Raw genomic sequence first — 21,661 nt, 5'->3', positions numbered from 1 at the left:
CCCTGGAGAAGGGAAAGGCTACCTACTCCAGTATTCAGGCCTAGAGAATTCCATGGACTGTATAGTCCATAGGGTCGCAGAGTCAGACTGAGTGACTTTCACTTTACTTTTTTTCACTTTTCCTTCGGGGAGCAGTATTTGGTGACGCTATTCTTGAGAACTCAGTGGTGCATATTTCTTTTGCATAAAGAAGTGGATTTTAATTTGCATAAGAAGCACACAAATCTCTCCTTGGCATAAAAGCTCCAGCCATTCCAGAAGTGCCCCGAGCAAGGGGTGGCTGGCCCTGCGCCTCTCCTGGGTCTTGCATAGTCGAAACTGCCTTCATGCACATGTGTGGGTATGGTTGAGTCCCATTGCTCTCCGCATGAAACTATCACGGCTTGGTTAAAGAGTTGTTCTCCAATACAGCTTCCCCGGTGGCTCAGATGGTAAAGAATCTGCCTGCGATGCAGGACACCTGGGTTTGATCCCTGGGTCAGAAAGATCCCCTGGAGAAGGAAATGACAACTCATTCCAGCATCCTTTCCTGGAGCAGTCCATGTTCAGAGCAGCCTGGTGCGCTACAGTCCATGAGGTCGCAGAGTTGGACAAGACTGAGTGATTATCACTCACTCCAATACAAAATAAAAAGTTGGGGGAAAAAAAAAAGAGAAAGAAAGAAACCGCCTTCATGGCTTTGGGAAGCTTGGAGAGCTGTGGGACCTGGGCCTCTGGGAGCTGAAGCAGCTGCTGAGTGAGTGTGTGCTGCGTGAGGGGTTCCTGAGGGGTGAGTGGTGTGAAATGTCAGCTGTGAAGACTTTGCTGGGGGCTGAAGTTCTCCCGTAAAACTTCATATTTGGCACTGAATGCCTGCTAACTGCCGGGCCTGTTCTGAGGGTTTTCTGGGAGCCCTATGATTCAGATATATCATTTCCAATTTATTGTTGAGAAACCGAGGTCCACAGCATATAATTCACTTGCCCGTGTCACCCTGCTGCAAGTAGCAGAGTTGAGATTTGAACTCTAGCCTCTGACCTCAGAATTCATCCTTGTGAACTGTCACTGCTTCTTCCTGGTGTCAGGAAAGATGGACGATAAACTTCCTCCTTTCAAAGAGACAACATATACAGCTGGGGCATATTATAGAACTCTAAATATTAATGCATTAAATTATCCAAACTACCTCATGAAGTCAGCCCTGTTACCACCCCATTTTGCAGATGAAGAAACAGAGGCCCAGAGGGTAAGAAAGTCACCTAAGGTCATCAAGCTGGCCTGTGGCTCTTTTCTTCTATTACAGCCGAGGTGAAACCTGTGGGTCCCTGAAGGAAGCAGACTGTATAATTTCCTCACTCCCACACTCACAGACTCTAGGACTCCTCTTCTTTTTTAATTATGTCCTTTTCCTTTTGGAAAGTAGCTTTTGAGTTTCTGCTGCCTTGATTACCAGTGGAGTAATCAAAGCACTGATTTCATTCTTTCTCCTCTGCTCCCCATTTCTTTGCCTTCTGTCTTTCTTATTCTTCACCCTTCTCCATGTAAGGGCCTTCATCTGTCCGCCTGAGATTTCTTCTGTGACCTCATCCTGTGTGTGGCCTTGGTTCTCCTTGGCCACCAGGAGACATCTGATTTCACTGGGTACTCAACACAGAGTGACCTCTCTAGCTTCCAGCCTGTCCCGAAACCACAGCTGGGGGATTAAATAGGTACTTGGGTCTCTTACCAGTTTATAACCTAGTTTTATTAGTTTGCCTTGGAGACTTAAATTCTCTGTACAACAAAATGTATTTTTCTTTTCTTTGTCATTAACAGACTCTGAACTTAATATCCATTTAGACCTCTATGTTGAGGTTAATTAACTTTCTATTTTTTTAAAATAACACACTGTAACATAATTTTTCTTTAAACATTGGAGAAAAAATGAATAAAATTGAGTACAAACCGTTACCCTTTTCCCATGTTTATTTAGGTTTTTTTCGCCTATACTTACGTATTTTAAAACACTTTCAGTTCTGATATGTGACTCATCTTCTGGTTTGCATTTTTAATTTGGCTAAGGGGGTAATACTTCACCAGTACTCATGGTGACATTCTTGTTTATGGTTTAAACCTATCATGTCTTGGATGTTGCAAATCACATTTCGTTTAGACAAATATCTCTTGTAGGATGAATTTATTGGCTAAGCTGCACACTGATTATTTTCCGACTAGCCTGTAATCCTTTCTAAACAGAGCAGGACCAGAAGAGCATATCACTGCGGAAGTTTGGAAAGAACCTGCAACTCTCCAGCTGGGCTTCTCTGCCAGGGCCAGACGCTGTCTGAAAATAGCAGCACCTGTCAGTATTGTGATTACTGTCCAAGCACCCCTGATTATGGTTATTTACACTGGACAGAAGAGAGGGGTACCTTGGTGAAATTCTTATCTTGGCACTCAATTTGTGTGATGGCTAAAAGGATTTCTTCATAAACTACCATCATCACTGAGTAGATCTCTGAAGCTTGCTATAATGATTATGCAAACATCCTGTGAACTGTTAAACCATCATCATGTGGGTGGAGACTCAGAAGGAGTAGGGAGGAGTTGGTTGGGGTGAAATGCACCCACCCTAGAGTCAGACAGACCAGGTTTTTGTATCTAGGTCTGTTTCTAGCTGTGGGATTCTGGACAGTCAGTTACAGTCTTTAGGCCTCAGTCTCTATCTGTAAAATGGGGATGATAATTCTGCCCGCTATTCAAGTGAATCAAACATGGGAGGTCTACAAAGCTTTTTGACAGTGGCTGGCACATACCAGGATCTTGCCTTGAATGTAAGGAAAAACTTTAAAGAGGATAATGGTGGGGGAGAAAGCAGGGCTGATTTTGACTACTCTATGCATATTATCAGGCAGAAGTTCAGGAAAGAGAGGAAACAGTGTCTGGAAATGACTGCCCACTAGAAAATTTCCCCTGTTCTTGACAGGTTTTGCTTGCCCTGTAACTGACTCCTCCCATCCTTTGGACGCCCATGAAAGGAAGTAGAGTTGGACAGAATGTTGACAAGTGTAGGGGAGGGGGCTTCCCTGGTGGTCCAGTGGTTAAGAATTAGCCTCCCAATGGAGAGGATGCAGGTTCGATCCTGGGTCAGGGAGCTAAGATCCCTCATGCTGCGGAGCAACCAAGCCCGTGTGCAACTACTGGGCCTGGGCACCATAAAGAAAGATTCCCACAAGATGCAACAAAGATCCCAACGTGGCCAAATAAATAAATTTTATTTAAAAAGGTGTAGGGGAAACCATCTCTTGGAGCTTATTGAAGTTATGAGTAACCACAAGGATATGTATATTTAATAGAACTTAACTGGGTTTTGCTTTTTTATGGTAATTTTATAACCAAATTAAAGCATGTGTTTATGTGCTAATGGTGGTGTTATGTTAGGGTTTTCTCATCACAGGAAACCAAAAAGGTTCACAAGGGATAGTTCACTGAGATTTACTCCCTGGTGTAGACTGGGTGATAGCCTAGAGACAAGGGTCTACATGAGTGCGTCTGTGCATGTTTTGATCCTACATGAGTATGCATGTTATTTGCATAAAAACTTGAGCCTACTCTTAAGTCATTGTTCATAGCAAACAAAGGGGTTGTTTACTATTGTTTCTAAGAAATAAGGGTGAAGTACAGGGATATATGAATATATCAGAAACAACACAAGCCTAAAAAAAAGTAATGCTTTTAATATATTTTAATTGTCTTCCTGGAAGCATTTTATAATTTGATGTTTCTAACAGAGGTCCTCATTTTGCAGGTGATTAATTTTCTCAGGTAACTATATAAACTTTTTGAAAAGCTCATCTTTATAAGTGAATGCTATTAGTGTTATCTTTGTTTCCATTTCTTTTTTTAGTTGTTATTCCCCCCCCCCCTTCTTGTTAATAGTTTTGAAGTTTAGTAAAAGATGGCATAATATAAATGTCAACTGGCAAATTATTGTGTATTTCCTAAACACTTTATCTGAAAGAGAATATTTTTTGGAATTCTTAGTATTAGTTCAAGGGAAATGATTAAATTATATTTAAATTTGACTTAGAAGGGTAACATGCCTTTTTTTGTCCTGTGGGAGAAGACACTACTGATCCATTTCAGTGCCTTTTTTTTGTAATGATAAGAGTCTTTTTATATCAAAACTTGTATTTGGAAATGTATTTGTGCATTTTCACAGATAGTTGTGAAAGGCAAAGAAATTATTTCTTTTTGAAAATGATGGTGTGTTCCTTTAGTATTTCTTCAAAAATCCTATGCATTTGCAAGGGTTGTGAAGGGGATAATATTGGATTGTGGGGGCCAAAAATCCCCTACTACTTTATATGTAAAAAACAGATATGCACATAATACATAAACAATTGTTTATCTTCAGTATTATAGTTTTATGGGAGGATGAATTAGGAAAAAAATGTCAAAAAGAAGCTTCTAGGTGGAGCAGTCATGAAAAAAGTGGCAGAACACTAGATCTATCTTTAACTGTTGACTTAAAAGCAGCAGTGTTGAGACTGGAGTTAATTTTCCTTCTCTTCGAATTTCGAGATTGTTGAATATTAAATGTTGGTGTTAGCTCACATAGTAAATAGTTATTTTTTTTTAAAAATTGTTTTATGTCTAGAGAACTTGTGGTTAGTACTGAGAACAGCACTTTAAAAATCAGTGGGGAGGTTTCCCTGGTGGCTCAGTGTTAAAGAGTCTGCCTGCCAATGCAGGAGACGTGGGTTCGATCCCTGATCCAGGAAGATCCCACAGGCCATGGATCGACTAAGCCGGTGCGGCACGACTACCAAGCCTGTGCACCAGGGACTGGGAGCTCCAACTACTGAAGCCCATGTGCCTGGAGCCCTTGCTCCTCAACGAGAGAAGCCACTGCAGGGAGAAGCCCATGCGCTGCAGCTAGAGAGTGGTCCCTGCTTGCCACAACTAGAGAAGAGCCCAGGGAGCAACAAGGACCTAGCACAGTCAAAAATAAAGAAATATTTTTTTAAAAGTCAATGGAAAGGGGTCAAGAGTCAGTCATAGCATCTGGCCTTGCCGGGAGATACCCAAGAGGAGCTTGACCATTCCGTTCCATCTTTTCTTCTTAAGACTTGACACCCTACAAAAAATGAAGTAACGTGTGTCTGTGTACGGTGGCGGGGTAGGCCCCCAAGAAGCTGAGATTCAGTTTGCTTTAGTTGACAGCTTAGGCTCCACCTACAAATTTGGGTTTTTTAAAAAAATAACATTAGAAGTCGAATTTAGCTCAGTCCATATTAGATAACTGATGTGTGTAACCAGTGAACTTCTTAGGTAAGCACTAGTGGTAAGGGACCCGCCTTCCAATGCAGGAGACATAAGAAACCTGGGATTCAGTCAGGAAGATTACTTGGAGGAGGGCACAACACCTCCCTAGTATTATGGCCTGGAGAATCCCCACAGACAGAGGAGACTGGCAGACTTCAGTCCATAGGGTTGCACAGAGTCGGACACGACTGAAGCGACTTAGCACTCACGCATGTGACCCTGACCAGCATTTGAAATTTTAAGATACCTGGCTAGAGTTCAGGTCTTGTATGGTCCTTAAGCAGAGCTAAGCCAAATGGCCCGCCTGAGAAACTAACCGTTTCTCATCCCCAGCGCTGTGTGGGATAGACTTGGTGCTGTTACTGCGCTCTGATCAGGCGTGTCCAATGATCAGACTCTGCGACCCCGTGAACTATAGCCCCCCAAGCTCCTCCATCCATGGGATTTTCCAGGGAAGAATACTGGAGAGGGTTGCCATTTCCTTCTGCAGGAGATCTTCCTGACCCAGGGATCAAACCTGAGTCTCCTGTGGGCGCTGCAGGCGGATTCTTTACCACTGAGCCATCAGGGAAGCCCATAGACTTGATATTACATGGGGCATCCAGAATTTAGGGCTCATTATTTGAGCACATGTAAGTTATTAGAATACAGGTCTCCAGTCATGCATTTCACGATGTATTTAGCAGAGTGAGTCAAATTCAGTTTCCCCTTGGTTTGAGAAGAGGAGAAAGAAATCTCTATGTTGTATTGCTGACAATGTACAGGAAGCAGAGCTTTGTGGTAGATCTGCTTTCCTTTGCGTAGATCCTCTGTCACTCTCACTAACTTCCTGCGAGTTGAAAATGATCTGCAGATGGAGCCATATCTGGACTTTCCTTGGGAAAAGGCCCTGACTTCTCCAGGGCCCGAAGGCCTCATCTGTGAATTGAAGAAACTCAATTAGGTGTTTTTCCAACAGTTTTTCTAATATGCTAATTCTATGATCACTCATCTGATTCATTCCATTTTAATTTTTTTTTCTTTAGCAAATGTTGATGTTTTAGCGGCAATGGTAGCAGATAACAGCGTGTGTGATCCTGAAAGGTGAGTGCTTTCCCTCTGATTTTATGAGGCCTTTTTTTTTTTTTTTCAATTATCTGCTGGAGCAGGTTTCTCTGCTTTGTCCTTATTGATACGTGAGCCAGAGAATTCTTTGCCGTGGGGGACTGTCCTGTGCCTTGTAGGAAGTTTAACAGCATGCCTGGCCTCCAGTGAATGGATGCCATGGTCCCTTTCTCCTGGGGTGTGACACCCCACATTGTCTCCTGGCACTGCCTGTGTCCCTTGGGGATGAAGTCGCCCCTGGTTGAGAACCTCTGGGTTAGCAAACCATGATGGGAGGAGGATGCCCTGGAATCGGGCACCTAAATTGTCTTCCCTGCACCACCTATGGCTCCCCTCTTCTCGGGTAAGTTAACTGACCACTCTGAGCCCAAGTTCCATTATCTACAAACTGGGGGTAACCGCCCTACCAACCTAACTGGAACGTCATAAGAAATACAGAATATCTCGGGCATTGAAAGACCTCCATGAACAATTATGCTTAAATGAAAAACTGGGCTGGTTTGGGAGCACCTGCTAAGTTCTATTTTTGTATTAGGGTAGGGATGTTTGTTTTAGATTATGGTTGTTGAGCTTCACAGTCGGTCGTAATTATAATCACAGGCAACTCTATTTCTGTGTTGTCTTTCATGCTTCAGAGAGCATTTATTGAGTGCCTGCTGTGTGCTGGGCATGATGCTGGAGATGGGCCTTCACACATCCTTGCCAAGGAGGACTCAGCCTAATAGGGAGTAGAAACAAGAAGTAGGGGAAGCTTGTGGGGAGAGAGAGCTCAGGACCAAAGGCCCAGGAGAGGGAAAGTGTGGGATGCCCCGGAAGGTTCAGTCTCGGGTGGCCTGAGGGTGTGCTGTGGACAGAAGCAGGAAGGACCAAGGAAGCAAATTGGGTCTGAGTGACCTGGCAAGGGGTTTGGACCTTTTCCTGCTTATTCTGCTGGTTGTGCACGCAGCACATCTTAGCTGTTTCATACGTGTTTGTGAAACTGGCCACGTTAGATCTGCGTTTCAGTGAGGTGACTCAGTTCAGGAAGGCCAGTGTTGGGAGCCCCGGTGGTGTAGTTCATAGAGACTTATGGGCTGTGGGTCTCCCCACATTCCAGCCCTGAACACGGGCTCCTCATCGAAGGACCGTGTCATCTCAGTCATCTGAGAGCATCCTAAAGTCCCCATCATTGGGTTTTGTGCACAGTGGGTATAGATAATTGTTTCTTTTTTTTTTCTTTTGATAAATGTTTCTTGAATGAAGGTTGTTAAACTTTCAATTCAACCTCCTAATATGTGGTATTAACGTTGTTTTACCCCAGAAAGCTGCAGCTGTGTGTTTTAACAACCTAAAAAGTATCCTTAATGAAAGCCAGGAAACTTTTGGCTGTTTGGGGTCTTTGAGACTTTCTCTTCAATTATGCATGCTCCTTTTGAAATGGACGAGTGGGCTGGTTATCTGTAGCATGAAGGCTGGCTGATGCTATCATGAGACCTCCATGTGCCTTTGGGACTCTTGGCCTGGTCTCAGGAGTCAGGCTCTGCTGTGACATGCTGACCGGCCCACACCCACACTCACACCCACCTATACCACGTCAGAGCTCAGATTCCTGGTCAGGCCAGCCCTATCGTGTCTTAACTCCTCCTTTTCTAGAGGACCAGAGGCTTGACACGTGCCTTTTGAAAGCAGCCAGCATCTAACCTTTAGACTTGGGCTTTTTATACTTTGGATGGTCTGGCTGGGTTTCTTCTAGGTTATCAAAGTCGTCTCCCGTGTTTCTGAAGCACTGTAACATGATGGTTAAGATCATGGTTTCAGATTTAGTCTTTCTAGATTTGGATCTCAGAGCCATCCCTTATTAGCTGTGTGACCTTGACCTTGCTTAACCACTCTGAGGCTCAGTGTTGTTTTTAAATAGTTCCGATTTAGAGGTTTTGTAAAGATCGAATGCTTAGAATGCTAAGTGTTAGGTTTTTATTATTATCAACATCTCTTTTGAGCATCACTTTTGATATCTTGGCCTAAGAGCTTTCTTCCTTTGACCCAATAATCAGACTGGATCAAATATTCTTTCTTAAGTCATCCAGTGATTTGACTGGAATTTAAGTTTCTCTTTCCTCCAGGGTATATATATATTCAGCGCCTCTCTTTGCTTAGAGATCTAGGAGGCACTTGGGTAAGTATGAGATATTAGTTTGCATGAAATTAGATTGTATGAGAAGGGAGATCAGCCATACAAGGAAAGAAACTTTGTACTTCAAAGACAAACAGTGCATCTTCATTAAAAAGCAGTGGTTTATTTCCAAACAGTTAACTAGAAGTGACAAATCACATCATTACTGTTCACAATGAGCTGTCATTATATAGTCTCAAAAGCTGAGTACCTGCTGCCTGAGATCAGTCCACAAAGCCCATTTGTGTAATTGGAAGAGGTATTTTTTCTTTTGCTTTAAACCTTTCTTACATTGCAGAGGGAGCGAATGGCGTAGCTATTTCTTCTAAGTACCCTTTTCCTTTTTTCTTCCTGTCTTAGCCCAGTGACGCCCAGCACTCCGGGGAGCCCGCCGGTGAGCCCCGGGCCCCTGTCACCGGGGGGCACCCCAGGGAAGCACATCTGCGGCCACCATCTGCACACAGTGGGGGGTCCCATCGAGCAGGATGTGTGCCATCGCTGTAGGCACAAGCGGTGGCACTTCATAAAACCCACCAACAAGTCCAGAGAGGGCCGCCCGAGGCGCCAAGGAGAGGTCACCGTCCTCTCTGTGGGCAGGTGAGTCCTGGGAGGCTTGGGGTTGTGTGACACGGCCACCCTGCTGTGTGGAGTTGTACACCTATTAAATGTAGCGTGTATTCTCCCGAGCCTGGCTTGATCCTGTCTCTTGGCTTCTGTGATGTTTTCTGGTCTGAATCCCACATTTTTCCAACAGAAGAAGAATTCTAAGAGGTGGCTATTGTGATATCAGATGTGAGATGTATTGATTAAGGTAACAAATGAATTACTTGCTGTACTAGGGTTTTCCAGTAATCAATAAGATTCTGTATGTATTTTGTGTGTGTGTGTATGTGTGTGCTTCCCAGAGTGGCGCTAGTGGTAAAGAACCCACCTGCCAATGCAGGAGGTGTAAGAGACATGGGTTCAATCCCTGGGCCGGGAAAATCCCCTGGAGCAGGGCAGGGCAACCCACTCCAGTATTCTTGCCTGGAGAATCCCAAGGACAGGAGAGCCTGGCGGGCCACAGTTCACAGGGTTGCAAAGAGTTGGACATGACTGAAGCAGCTGAGCGTGCATGCATATGTAAACATGGTCAATAAGATTCTATGTTATGCTTCCTGGTGGCTCAGGTAAAGAATCTCCTGCCAGTGCGGGAGGTGTGGGTTTGATTCCTGGATCTGAAAGATCCCCTGGACGAGGAAATGGCAACCCATTCTAGTATTCTTGCCTGGGAAATCCCATGGACAGAGGAGTCTGGCAGGCTATAATCCATGGTGTCGCCAAGAGTTGGACATGACTTTAGCAACTAAACCACCTCCACCATATTATATATATATGCACACACACATACATACGTATGAGAAGAGATTTATTATGGGAATTAGCACATGATCACGGAGGCCAAGAAGTCCCGTGACCTTCTGTCTGCAGTCTGAAGAACCAGAAGGGCTGGTGGTAATTCAGTCCAAGCCCAAAGGTCCAAGAACCAGGCAAGCTAATGGTGTTAGTCCTGGTCCCAGTCTGAAGGCCTAGGAACCTGGAATGCTCGTGTCTGATGGCAAAAGAAGAGTGATGTGTCAGCTCAAAGAAAAACAGCAAATTCAGTCTTCCTTTGCCATTTTGTTCTATTCAGGCCTTTGAGGGTTTGGATGATTCTCATTTGCAGTGGGGAAGATGATCTTTACTCAGTCCACCAATTCAAACGCTAATGTCGTCTGCAAAGCCTTCTGCAAATGCCCTCAGACACACCCAGAAATAATGTTTTATCAACTCCGGGCAGCCCTTGGCCTGGTCAAGTGACAGTATCACACTTTCTCTAATAGATAAAGAATCTCCACTCCGTACAGGAGTTCATGTCGCTCGTGGAGATCAGATTGGTGGTGGCTCTTGGAGCGGTCATCCAGAGCCCCGGGGCCTTTCCATCTGGTGCCTCTGCCAGGTTTGCTAGCAGGAGAAAGTCCTCAGAGGATTGTTCACAAAAGGTTTTAGTGGGCTGGGCCTGCAGTGGCACCTTTCATTCTTGCTCACTTTCCTCTGACTGGCGTTCAATCACTCGGCCACACCTCATGCCCAGGGAGGTGGGAAATGTCGTCCAGCCATGTGCTGGGAAGAAGGCAAGAGAAGGAGCTGGTCCAGTCTCTGCCATGTCAGGTCATGTGGGTTCCTGGGACTGCTTTCTTTAGTTCACCTCCTCTGTGTCCCGGTTCCCCTGTCTTAAAGTTCCATTACTGGTGACCTGTATGTGACTCAGAGGTCTTTGGGGGTGATGAATCAGTTTGACAATGTGTGTGTGTTAGTCACTTAGCTGTGTTTGACTCTTTGTGACCTCATGGACTACAGCCCGTCACGTGCCTCTGTCCATGGGATTTCCCAGGCAAGAATACTGGCGAATACTGGGTGGCCATTCCCTTCTCCAGGAGATCTTCCTGACCCAGGGAGGAAATGCAGGTCTCCCGCATTGCAGGCAGTTTCTTTACGGTCTGAAAAACCAGGCAGGAATTTGATGATACGGAGTGAGCTTCCCTGGTAGCTCAGATGGTAAAGAATCTGCCCGCAATGCGGGAGACCTGGATTTGATCCCTGGGCTGGGAAGATGCCCTGGAGGAGGGCATGGCAACCTCCTCCAGTATTCTTGCCTGGAGAATTGCCATGGACAGAGGAGCCTGGAGGGCTGCAGTCCATGGGGTCGCACAGAATCGGACCTGACTAAGTGACCAAGCGTGCACACACACACACAGCATTTCTGGGGGATTTTGAGAGTCCCACAGGAAATGCATGGCTAATGCTGCAAGGGTGAAGGCAGCGGTGGAGGGTAAGCCTGCTGCCGCCAGACTGGGGAGCCCTGAGCAAACGCTGACTGCTGCCTCACGTGGTCCTGCTTTCTCTGCCGATGACTCTAGGGGGAGTAGCCTCGACTCACCAACTCGCCCTCATTTGGGTCCTGGCATCACGACACACTGTTCCTTCTCCCTGTGCCTCAGTATCCCCCCTCTGTAAAACGGAATGACAGTCACACCTCATTGGGTGTCTGTGAAGACTAAACAAGGGGACTCATGTTAAAGATCTTAATTCAGTCTTTGTCGATGATTAGACACTCAAGAATTGTTGGCTCTGATTAACCAGAAGGACCTACCGTACACATAGGGAACTCTGCTCAATATTATGTAGTAACCGAAGGGGGAGAAGAGTCTGAAGAATGGATACATGTGCATGTGTAACTGAATCACTCTGCTCTACACCTGGAACTCACAGCATTGATAATCAGCTATGCTACAGTATAAAATGAAAATTAGAAAGAAGGGATTGTTGTCTGTTATTATTATTTTATCGTTTGAATTTCAATGAGTTTTACCGTGTGTTGCACAGGCAAGCAGGAGAAGACAGCATGGCTCTTTGCCACTTAGAGCAAAACAGTGCAACTCGTGACCGTGCTGTTTTATTCAGAACAGAGTCATGGGAACTTATGAATGTAGAGTGGGGTGAGAACCTGCAAGTTGTTTGGACAAAGTGTATTTTGTTTGCTTTAAAAAAAAATCTGCTGAAACTTTCTACTCAGATTCAACATGGCTTTTTTAAATGCTCCAGATCCTAGCACAAACACTGTAAAGTAATTATACTCCAATAAAAAATGCCCTGCATCCAACTCTGTGCCTTGGAGGCATTAATAGAATAAATACTATGAATGTTGAATGAGTACAGGCTGCTTTTCAGCATATGTTGCTTCACGAGAGTCTTAGGAGTTTGACTTCCTAGGTTTGTGGTGACAACTTTTTTCCTAATCCTCCTTTCACTTCCGCGGCATCTCCCTCCTCCTTCTGGTGGGTGAGCTCATTTTGGACAAAGAAGGAGAGTTTATTTTAGATGGTTATGAGGGAAATGAAGACCAGGACTAGAGACTTAGAAAAGACTTAAGGGTATTGATGGTGATAGATGAGAAAAGTAGTCCAATTGAATAAATTTTCCTTCTCTTTTAATTCTTAAGGAAAATTTCTCTCAAATTCCTTAACTCTTAATGAAAGCCCAAATTTGCTTAAAAAAAAAAAAAACAGACAAAACCCAAGCATACACAGAAACCCTGCCTCTGACTGATGCAGATAAACGTGTGACTGGGGCCGTGTGTAGGGATAGACATTCTGCCAGGAAGAATTTGAGGAAGGTAACTGCCTAGTGAACATCTGATTTCCATACTAGTCAGGCTTTTATCCAGTCTCTGTGGTAACAACTGATGTAAATGCTCAGGTCCTTGTTAGAAACCGCAGCTCTGAGGCTGTTTCATATTTGAGTGCCCGTGTTTCTTACTGCGTTTTCACATGCTCTGTAAACCGTGTAGCAGAGTCTGTGACGTGTTGAGTGAATAGCAGCTGAGAGGTTTGGCGGGGAACGGGGACCTCGTTCTGTGGGACGGTCCCTCCTGTTGTATATGGTCATTTCTTTTTTTTTTTTTTTAATTTTTTTTTATTTAAAATGTCATATTAGTTTCAGGTGTACAACACAGTGATTCGGTTTTTATTACACACACACACACACACACACACACACATATATATTCTTTTTCAGATTCTTTGCCCTTGTAGGTTGTTACAAAATATTGAGTATAGTTCCCTGTGCTATATAGTAGGCTCTTGTTGGTTATCTTATTATATGTAGCCGTGTGCACACATGAATATGGTGATTTTCACTGCTGTCCTGACTTTTGGCTGCGTTTGTTTTGGGATCCTCCAGGTAGATTTTTTAGTTCATTCAGGATTCTTGTTCAGTGGAAAAGCAAAACCCATCACATTTCCTCTCCCGCCCCTCCCCCCCGCCGCTCCACCCGCTCAGGTTTAGAGTTACGAAGGTGGAACCCAAGTCCAATCAGAAGGAGCGGAGAAGTTTGATGTCGGTTAGCGGGACCGACAGCGTCAACGGGGAGGTGCCGGGGACGCCTGTGAAGAGACAGCAGAGCGAGACGGAACAGCAGGTAAGCCGGAGTTGTGGCGGCCTGGGGGCGGGGTGGTCCAGGGCGGGGAGAAGGTTCCAGAGCATCCCAAGGACACAGGGGTGGAGCTGGTAGGGCTCTGGGGGACAGAACACCATCACTCCTCTGCCCAGAGCTTTGTGTGAAGAGCCCATCAACACAGGTGCCTCGGTGGGGTGGCGATGAGGAGGGAGGATTACTTACAAGGCAATGTGGAGCGGTGGAGATTGTGGCAAACTGGAGATCACATGCCCCATCTACAGGGCTTCCCTGCCCACACGGCGGGAGGCACTTAGCGTGGCTATATCTTTGCCAAAAAAGAGGGGGGTACCATTACACGCCAGTCAGGATGGCTGCTACCCAAAGGCTACAAGCAATAAATGCTGGAGAGGGTGTGGAGAAAAGGGAACCCTCTTACTCTGTTGGTGGGAATGCAAACTAGTACAGTCGCTATGGAAAACAGTGTGGAGATTTCTTAAAAAACTGGAAATAGAACTGCCATATGCAATATCACTTCTGGGCATACACACTGAGGAAACCAGATCCGAAAGAGACACGTGCACCCCAATGTTCATCACAGCACTGTTTATAATAGCCAGGACATGGAAGCAACCTAGATGCCCATCAGCAGATGAATGGATAAGGAAGCTGTGGTACATATACACCATGGAATATTACTCAGCCGTTAAAAAGAATTCATTTGAATCAGTTCTAATGAGATGGATGAAACGGGAGCCTATTATACAGAGTGAAGTAAGCCAGAAAGATAAAGAACATTACAGCATACTGACACATATATATGGAATTTAGAAAGATGGTAACAACAACCCTATATGCAAAACAGAAAAAGAGACACAGATGTACAGAACAGACTTTTGGACTCTGTGGGAGAAGGCGAGGGTGGGACGTTTCGAGAGAACAGCATGTATATTATCTATAGTGAAACAGATCACCAGCCCAGGTGGGATGCATGAGACAAGTGCTCGGGCCTGGTGCACTGGGAAGACCCAGAGGAATCGGGTGGAGAGGGTGGTGGGAGGGGGGATCGGGATGGGGAATACATGTAACTCCATGGCTGATTCATGTCAATGTTTGGCAAAAACCACTATAATATTGTAAAGTAATTAGCCTCCAACTAATAAAAATAAATGAAAAAAAAAAAAAAAAGAAAGTTCTACCGAAAAAAAAAAAAGGGGGAAATCTAGGAGTTTTTACATGTGAAATCACCACAGACTTTTACATGTTGGCAGCTTGGTAGAAATCCTTTTAAGAACCATTCAGGCCAAATGACACATAATCTTGTCGTCACTTCTAGGTTAACAGTGATTTGATAAAGACTGGAGCAAGCACTGCAATGCTTTTTTCTTTGAGAAACTAGTTTTCTTTGATGCCTCACAGTTCTAAAATATCTGCAGTAGAAATATTACTCTTTCCATCAGATATTTTGAAGCAATTTAAAAGCAAAAGTGAATGCTTCTTAGTTTGGCTATTTTAACATTGGAAGATATTACTTTAAAAAAAAAGCCTCTGCTAATTTGATATTGGCTTAGCTTTTATCTTCCTCTTTGCTTTCTGTTCTGGCTTGAGGCCTGCCCATCCCTTTCGTGTTTTTATTGTATATAAAAGGAAGGGTGTGAGGACTCAGGAGTGACCGTCCCCAGTGGAACCATCAGAGCCTGCGTGTTACGGCAGGAGAGGCTCCACTTACCGAGGAGCGGGAGGCAGGGTCCTAGAAGCTACAGGGAAATAGCAAGCTTGAGCTTGAACCTTGGAGTCAGGCGGCCAGGGTCAAGTCCCCGTTTACCACTCACTAGCACTGCGGCCTGGGCAAGGTGCTTGGGCTTTTTGTGCCTCACTTTCCTCACTGGAAAGTAAAAATGATGCTGCCTGCCTCGAGGGATGGCAGGAAGATAGGAGGGAACTGACGCAGGAAGCCCAGGGCCTGGCGGATAGGAAATGCTCACTCAGTGCTACTGGTTATTATAAGTGAATTCACTTGTGGTCAGTGTGGCTGCGTCGAGGGAGAAGTGGCTTTTGAGTGGAGCTTCTCTGATAACCTGCCCAGGCTCAGAGGGGTTGGGGATGATCCAGAAGTCATCCGGAGGAACTGTGCTCCTGAATTCCTTAAGACATAGGGGTTCGCGTAGCTTTCCAGCACTAGCTCTTGCTTTCTTGCCCTTGGGAAGATCGGGCCCCTCCCGGTGAGTTGAGAAGCCCAATAGGGGCTTTCTTAAAAGCAGGGTTCCTTTTTAGTCAGTTACTCGTGCCTTGGGAAGGGAACCAGTATTTAGGAAGAGGAAGTGGATGATGAAGATAATAATAAAAGCAACTGATGTCAGTTCAGAGTTCTAGTCTTCTGGACATTGTACTGAGATATATCTTACATGTCACTATTATAAACATTTCCTAATGGGATGAATACTTTTATCCCTGCTTTATAGATGAGGAAACCAGTGCGTCCAAAGGGTAAGTTATATACATGGTGTGGGTCACATAGCTGGAAGGAGGAGCTGATTTGAACCGAGGTCTGTGACTGGAAGACCAGCCACACTCTTCTGCCATCCTGGGGTGCTCATGAAGGGGCCGCTGAAGACCCATGAATGCAGAACATTTCCACCAATGATCTAGAACCTGGTGGTCTAATATGGTAGTCCCTGGACATCTATGGCTACTTAAATTTAGATTAATTAAAATAAAAAGTTTAGTTCTACAGTTGCACTAGCCACATTTTAAGTGTTCAGTAGCCATAGACGGCTAGGGTGTGCCGTATTGGACAATGTAGATACGGGACATTTCCATTGTTGCAGAAAGTGTTACCGACAGAGTAGATGGATGGTACCTCAGATATTGGAACTGGAATTCTGAGTGATTTTGGTCAGTTAGAGGAACATTCTGAAGAAAGCGTGAGGGGTTGCCTTTTGGGAAGAGAAGTAAGTGGCTATTCAAGTCTCAGGTGAGGAAGACCAGCCAGTTCAGCTGCAAAGAAAGCATGATTTGTAAAGACAGTTCTGCATATGAGTCATCAGCCTGGCAGTGTGTTGAGGGATGGAGCAGACCATGGGTAAGAAGACACTGTTCGCCCTCAGGCAGGAAGTGCAAGGTGATCCTTGGTCCGGCCCAGCCGGATTACAGCCTTGCTAATGTGCCGTGGCTGGTTTTGGCCACTACTGCCCAGAGAGAGGCACTTAGGATCTGGGAAGGTTAAAAGAATTAGGCTTGCTCAACTAGTGTTCTTGGTCCAAATTCTGTCTGTATCTGGATTTGACCCAGTCATCTGAAATCCTGACCACATCTCACTGGTTTAAAATTCGATACTCTCTGCAAAACATCCAATCATCTACCAGGATTTTGTGAAAGAGCATTGAATTTGATTAGGAGACCTGGGCTTTCATCCTAGCTTTGCTGCTTAGAAATTGTCCTTCACTGCTCTTATTCTTGGTTTTCTTGAATGTGAAGTAGGATATTGAATTTATCAATTGAATGCAAGTGCCAGGAGAGTGTCTGGCATGTCATTGGCTCCCGGTGGTGTTATGCTGGCCAAAGGATCAACAAGCACATGAGTGACCTTAGAAAGGGGTGTGTTTTCTGAGCCTTCGACTTTTTAATTAATTTTGGAATAAAAAAATAATATTTATTTTGGAAAATTTCAAAGAGACTCAAAAGTAGAATAGTGTCATGAATGCCCACGGGACTAATTTATTTATAATACGTGCTGTGTGTTGAGTATCTACTATGTACCTGGTGTGCTTTGGAAGGAGTAGTAGGGAGGTGCCAGGTTAAGCACAGAGGGTTGAAGCAACTTGTTTCAAGTTAGCAGTAAGAATGTGGTAGAGTTTAGGGTCCAACCCAGGCAGTCTGGCTCCTGGAGTCCCAGACATCACCACTCAGCCAGGTCTGGGAAAATCAGGTCCTGGGATTAGAGTCTACTGGGATTGGGACTTGCTGAGTAAGGATGTCTGGTGAGCCCAACAGAGAATGGACTCTAAGAAAGGAGGGAAGGGAATATTCATTGACACTTAAAAATATTTATGTATTCATGAAAATTTTTCTTGCTTGGTTTCTTATTATTTCTCATTCTCCATGGGATAGCTATTTAATAGGACTAGATTTTCCAGCTAGAGAAATTTGGAAGTTTTTCCTTCTGGACTCAGATGGCAGAGTTCTGAGCTGGTTCTGAGCTGAATCAAAAGATCTGCAGTGGAATGTAGCTAATACAGTAAGACAGGAGTGTTATGTATCTTTACATGGTCTGATACAGTTTTTAGAGCTGTATTTTTTTCTGAAAAATATTTTTGTTTAAATTTGGATTTTTTGGCCATGCTGTTTTACAGAAATGCCTTGTTTTAAACTGGATTGGGTTGCCATTTCCTTCTTCAGGGGATCTTCTCAACCCAGGGATCAAACCCAGGTCTCCCATATTGCAGGCAGATTCTTTACTGTCTAAGCCACCTGGGGATACTGTTTTAATGTAAGACTGATCCAAATATTTGAATGCAAATGCACATCTACCCAGTGGTTAGGATTCCTTCTTTAAAAAAAAAAAATCCAGTGGCTGATACCACAAACTGGATTTAGGATTTCTCTCCCTCTCCTTCTCTTTTTATTTTATTTTTTCTTTTAAAGTAATTTTTATTGGCATTTTCCTTCTATTTTTAAAAAATAAAATCTGCTGTTCGGCATTTTTTCCTCTGTTTCCTTGGCCTGAGTTCTTTTTTGTAGCTGGATCTGATTTGCCCTCTGCCTGATTTATTTTGGCAATGCAGTTAAAATGGTTTCTTTTTTCCACAGAAAATGTGTTTTTATTTCTTCTTAGAAGAATAAGCTTTTGTTCTTCAAAGTTAAATAAATCAAATTGCTTTCAGCCTCCAAATGCCACTGCTTTGTCTTCATTATCATTGGTCTTTTGCTTTTTAAAAGCGATGCTGTTGTAAGCATTCTCCAGCACATGTTTCTGAAGTATCTACCCCCCCCCCCCCCCTTTTTTTTTTCCAATTTATGGTAGTACCTTATTGAAAACATTGATTGGGTAAGCTTACAGAACAATATTTTTTAGGAAAACAAAAATTGTATTAGATATCTTTTTGTTTCAAGTTTTTTTTGTTACTGGAGCTATTCTATTAATTCTTATTTCAGTCCTTTAGCTTAGTGATTAAAGGCTGGGTTTTAAGAATTTCCCTGTGGTCCAGTGGTTAGGGCATCACAGACTCATTGCTGAGGGCCCATGTTCGATCCCTGGTTGGGGCCCTAAGGGGATCCCACAAGCCGAGTGGTGCTGCCAAGAGGAAAAAAAAAAACCAAAACGGACAGCTGAGTTTTAAACTGCTTAGGTGTTTCTGAGGTGGGGGAGGGGCGGGGGCATTGTTTGTTTTAAGAATTCTTTTTTTTTAAGCTTTAAATTTTTTTATTTTTACTTTTTGATCATTTTATTTTCTGCTGCACAGGCGCTGTGTTGCAGCGCACGGGCTTCCTCTGGTTGCAGTGAGCCCAGCTCGTCATTGCAGTGGCTTCTCTTTTTAAAGAGCATTGGCTCCAGGGTTCGAGGGCTTCAGTAATGGCAGTGCGTGGGCTTAGTTGTCCTGAGACATGTAGGATCCTAGTGCCCAGACCAGGGATCGAACCTGTGTCCCCTGCATCGGCAGATGGATTCTTAACCACCAGACCCCCAGTGAAGTCCCTAAACTGCTTAGGTTTAAGTTTAACTGGGCCACTAACTACCAATTATTTTCAGCAAGTTACTTAACCCCTCCAATCCTCAGTTCTTCATCTTTAACGTGGGGTGGGGTGGGGTGTTGGACATGAATGACATACTGTGTATGTCCAGTTCTTTAATCAGGCCTTGGCACAGAGTTAGTATTAACTCGCTATTCACTGTTATCAGTAATTTCCAGCCCACTCTCAGGGGTCTTCGTTATTCATTAGCTCATTCCTCAAGCATCGCTTTTGGATACTGTGACTCCCTTTTTACTTCTTAAGAACATTAGGGTTTTGGACTCTGATGACGTCTCAGAAACAGATACTTGGCAAATCCCTTAGGAATTTGGGCTATTTTCTTGTTTGTGTTAAGAGGGGCTTAGAAATAACCATAGCCCGCTTACTGGAGGCGGAATCAGAATTAGTAACAAGGCAATTGAAAAGTGTTGTAACTTAAATTTTTTTTTATTAGATAGATCAGAGGAGGGGTTATATGAAGAGGTAGTGTGGACTGAATTATCTGTATTTAACTGTGCTGCTGCGTGGCTGGGGCTCTGCTCATGGATAAAAGTCTCCTTTTTGCCAAGACTGTCTCAGGGATGATGCTCCCTTCCTCTCAGGACCACGGCCAGGCACAAGGTCAGCTCTCCTGACCTTCAGGGCTTTCATTTCCTACTCTCACAGTGAGGGAAGGCCTTCCTTTTCTCCGTTTTGCTTTTGAACTCCTGTGACAGGCAGTGCAGTGGCAGTCCCCATGGGGGCCTTTCCTGAGGGTGTGTTGCTTTATTTGCTGTCTTCAGCGTGGCTTTTTGTTAACCTTCCAGGGAAGGAAAGGATGGTGAAAAAAACTTTAGGCGCATGCATGCATGCTAAGTCGCTTCAGTTGTGTCCGACTCTTTTTGACCCTATAGACTGTAGTCTGCCAGGCTCCTCTGTCCATGGGATTCTCCAAGAAAGAATACTGGAGTGGGTTGCCCTGCCCTCCTCCAGGGGATCTTCCAGACCCAGGGATCGAGCCCACATCTCTTATGTCTTCTGCACTGGCAGGCGGATTCTTAGCATTAGTGCCATCTGGGAAGCCTGATAAACTTTAGGTACCATGAGTTAATTTTTCTCTCTATAGCTTGTATTTTTTTCAGGGCAAAATACATATTTTTTTTAAAGCCAAAGGATCTCAGATTTGATGGAAGCCCCTTCAGTTGGTTCCTTGGTATTTGTAGACAGAAACTACACTCAAATAGCCATGGATAGGACCACCTGGCTGATTTAGAAATGGCGGGATACATATCTAAAGAGTAAATGCAATACTTTCTTTGGTGCTTGTGTTGTTCTTATATGAAAGACCAATCCCATTGAGTCCATCTTAAATATGGAAGTGGAGGGAGGTTAACGTCTGTCCTTGACTGTTCACTGCCTGTGCAAAACACAGTCCTGTAGAACCAGGCAGATGAGAAGAGCTGAGTGGGGGATAGACATTTGAATGCAACCTGATGAGTTATGGGTGGTCATCTCTGCACTTTGTAGTTGAAGAGCCAGGCTCAATGGGATGAATTTTTCCCAGATTCCTGAGCTAGGTAGGCAGAGGGTTTAGGTGGGAAGAAATCCACACATTGGCACCAATATGCTCCAATGTGGCTTTGAAGTTCAAGGGAGCTTTGCTTCAATAGAGAAAACAATCCTCATTCAGTGTAGCCCTGTAATTCACAGCGGTGGTCATTTCAACATCAACTTTCCCTAGACTCCATCTCCTATGGGGACCACCTGATGTCTTTTGGCTGTCAGAGCTGTGTCTGGATCAGTCCACATTTGTGAGATAGTCTGTTTTCTTACAAGTAGACTGAGATCATAGACTTTGAGATCTCAGAGGAGCTCTGATGGCTAATTCAGGTCAGTTCAAGTACAGTTTTATCTTTTAAAAGTACTTATTAAGCCCCTGCTATGTGCCAGGCCTTAGGAATGCAACAGTGTGGAAAAGGGACAGAGGAGGGCCATACTGTCATGGAACTTCTGCTAGATTTTATAGTAATTTTGTCTCCCCACGTCCCTGTTCCCTCGTTTAAGAATAAGGAGGCCCTAGGACATTGTGGACGTTGTTCAAGGTCATCAGGGATGGTTCATTCCAGAGCCTGGGCTTGGGCTTCCTGGTAGTTCAACCCCTTCACTGCTTCTGAGGGCGTGGATAGTACACGTGTTTGAAATGGAATCACTTTTAAAAATGGAAAAATGAGACATGCTCGCAATATAATATTCAAATAGCATTAAAAAAGTTGTGGAGTGAAAAATGTCTTTGAAAAACCAAGTCCTTATCCTATCTACACCCTTTCACCCCTACCACGCACATATCATTTCCCAGTCTGTTTCCTAAGAGAGGACCACGATTGTCGTGTCCTCAGTATCCTTTCAGGATTATGCTATGCATGTACCTGCTTATA

General features: G+C 44.3%; 1 protein-coding gene across 1 annotated transcript in view; it reads left to right on the top strand.

Moving 5' to 3' along the window:
- RELL1 (RELT like 1) overlaps positions 1-21,661 on the top strand; it is a 75,739-nt gene that overhangs the window by 46,131 nt on the left and 7,947 nt on the right. The window contains exons 4-6 of the mRNA XM_043871022.1: positions 6,312-6,369; positions 8,903-9,139; positions 13,403-13,541. Of these exons, the coding sequence (XP_043726957.1) occupies positions 6,312-6,369; positions 8,903-9,139; positions 13,403-13,541 (434 nt within the window). The remainder of the gene's footprint in view (positions 1-6,311; positions 6,370-8,902; positions 9,140-13,402; positions 13,542-21,661) is intronic.

Source organism: Cervus elaphus, chromosome 17 (assembly GCF_910594005.1).
Source record: "Cervus elaphus chromosome 17, mCerEla1.1, whole genome shotgun sequence".
In the NCBI taxonomy this organism is placed as follows: domain Eukaryota; kingdom Metazoa; phylum Chordata; class Mammalia; order Artiodactyla; family Cervidae; genus Cervus; species Cervus elaphus.
Note: the sequence above shows the minus strand (reverse complement) of the source record. Positions and strands in the feature narration are given on the sequence as shown.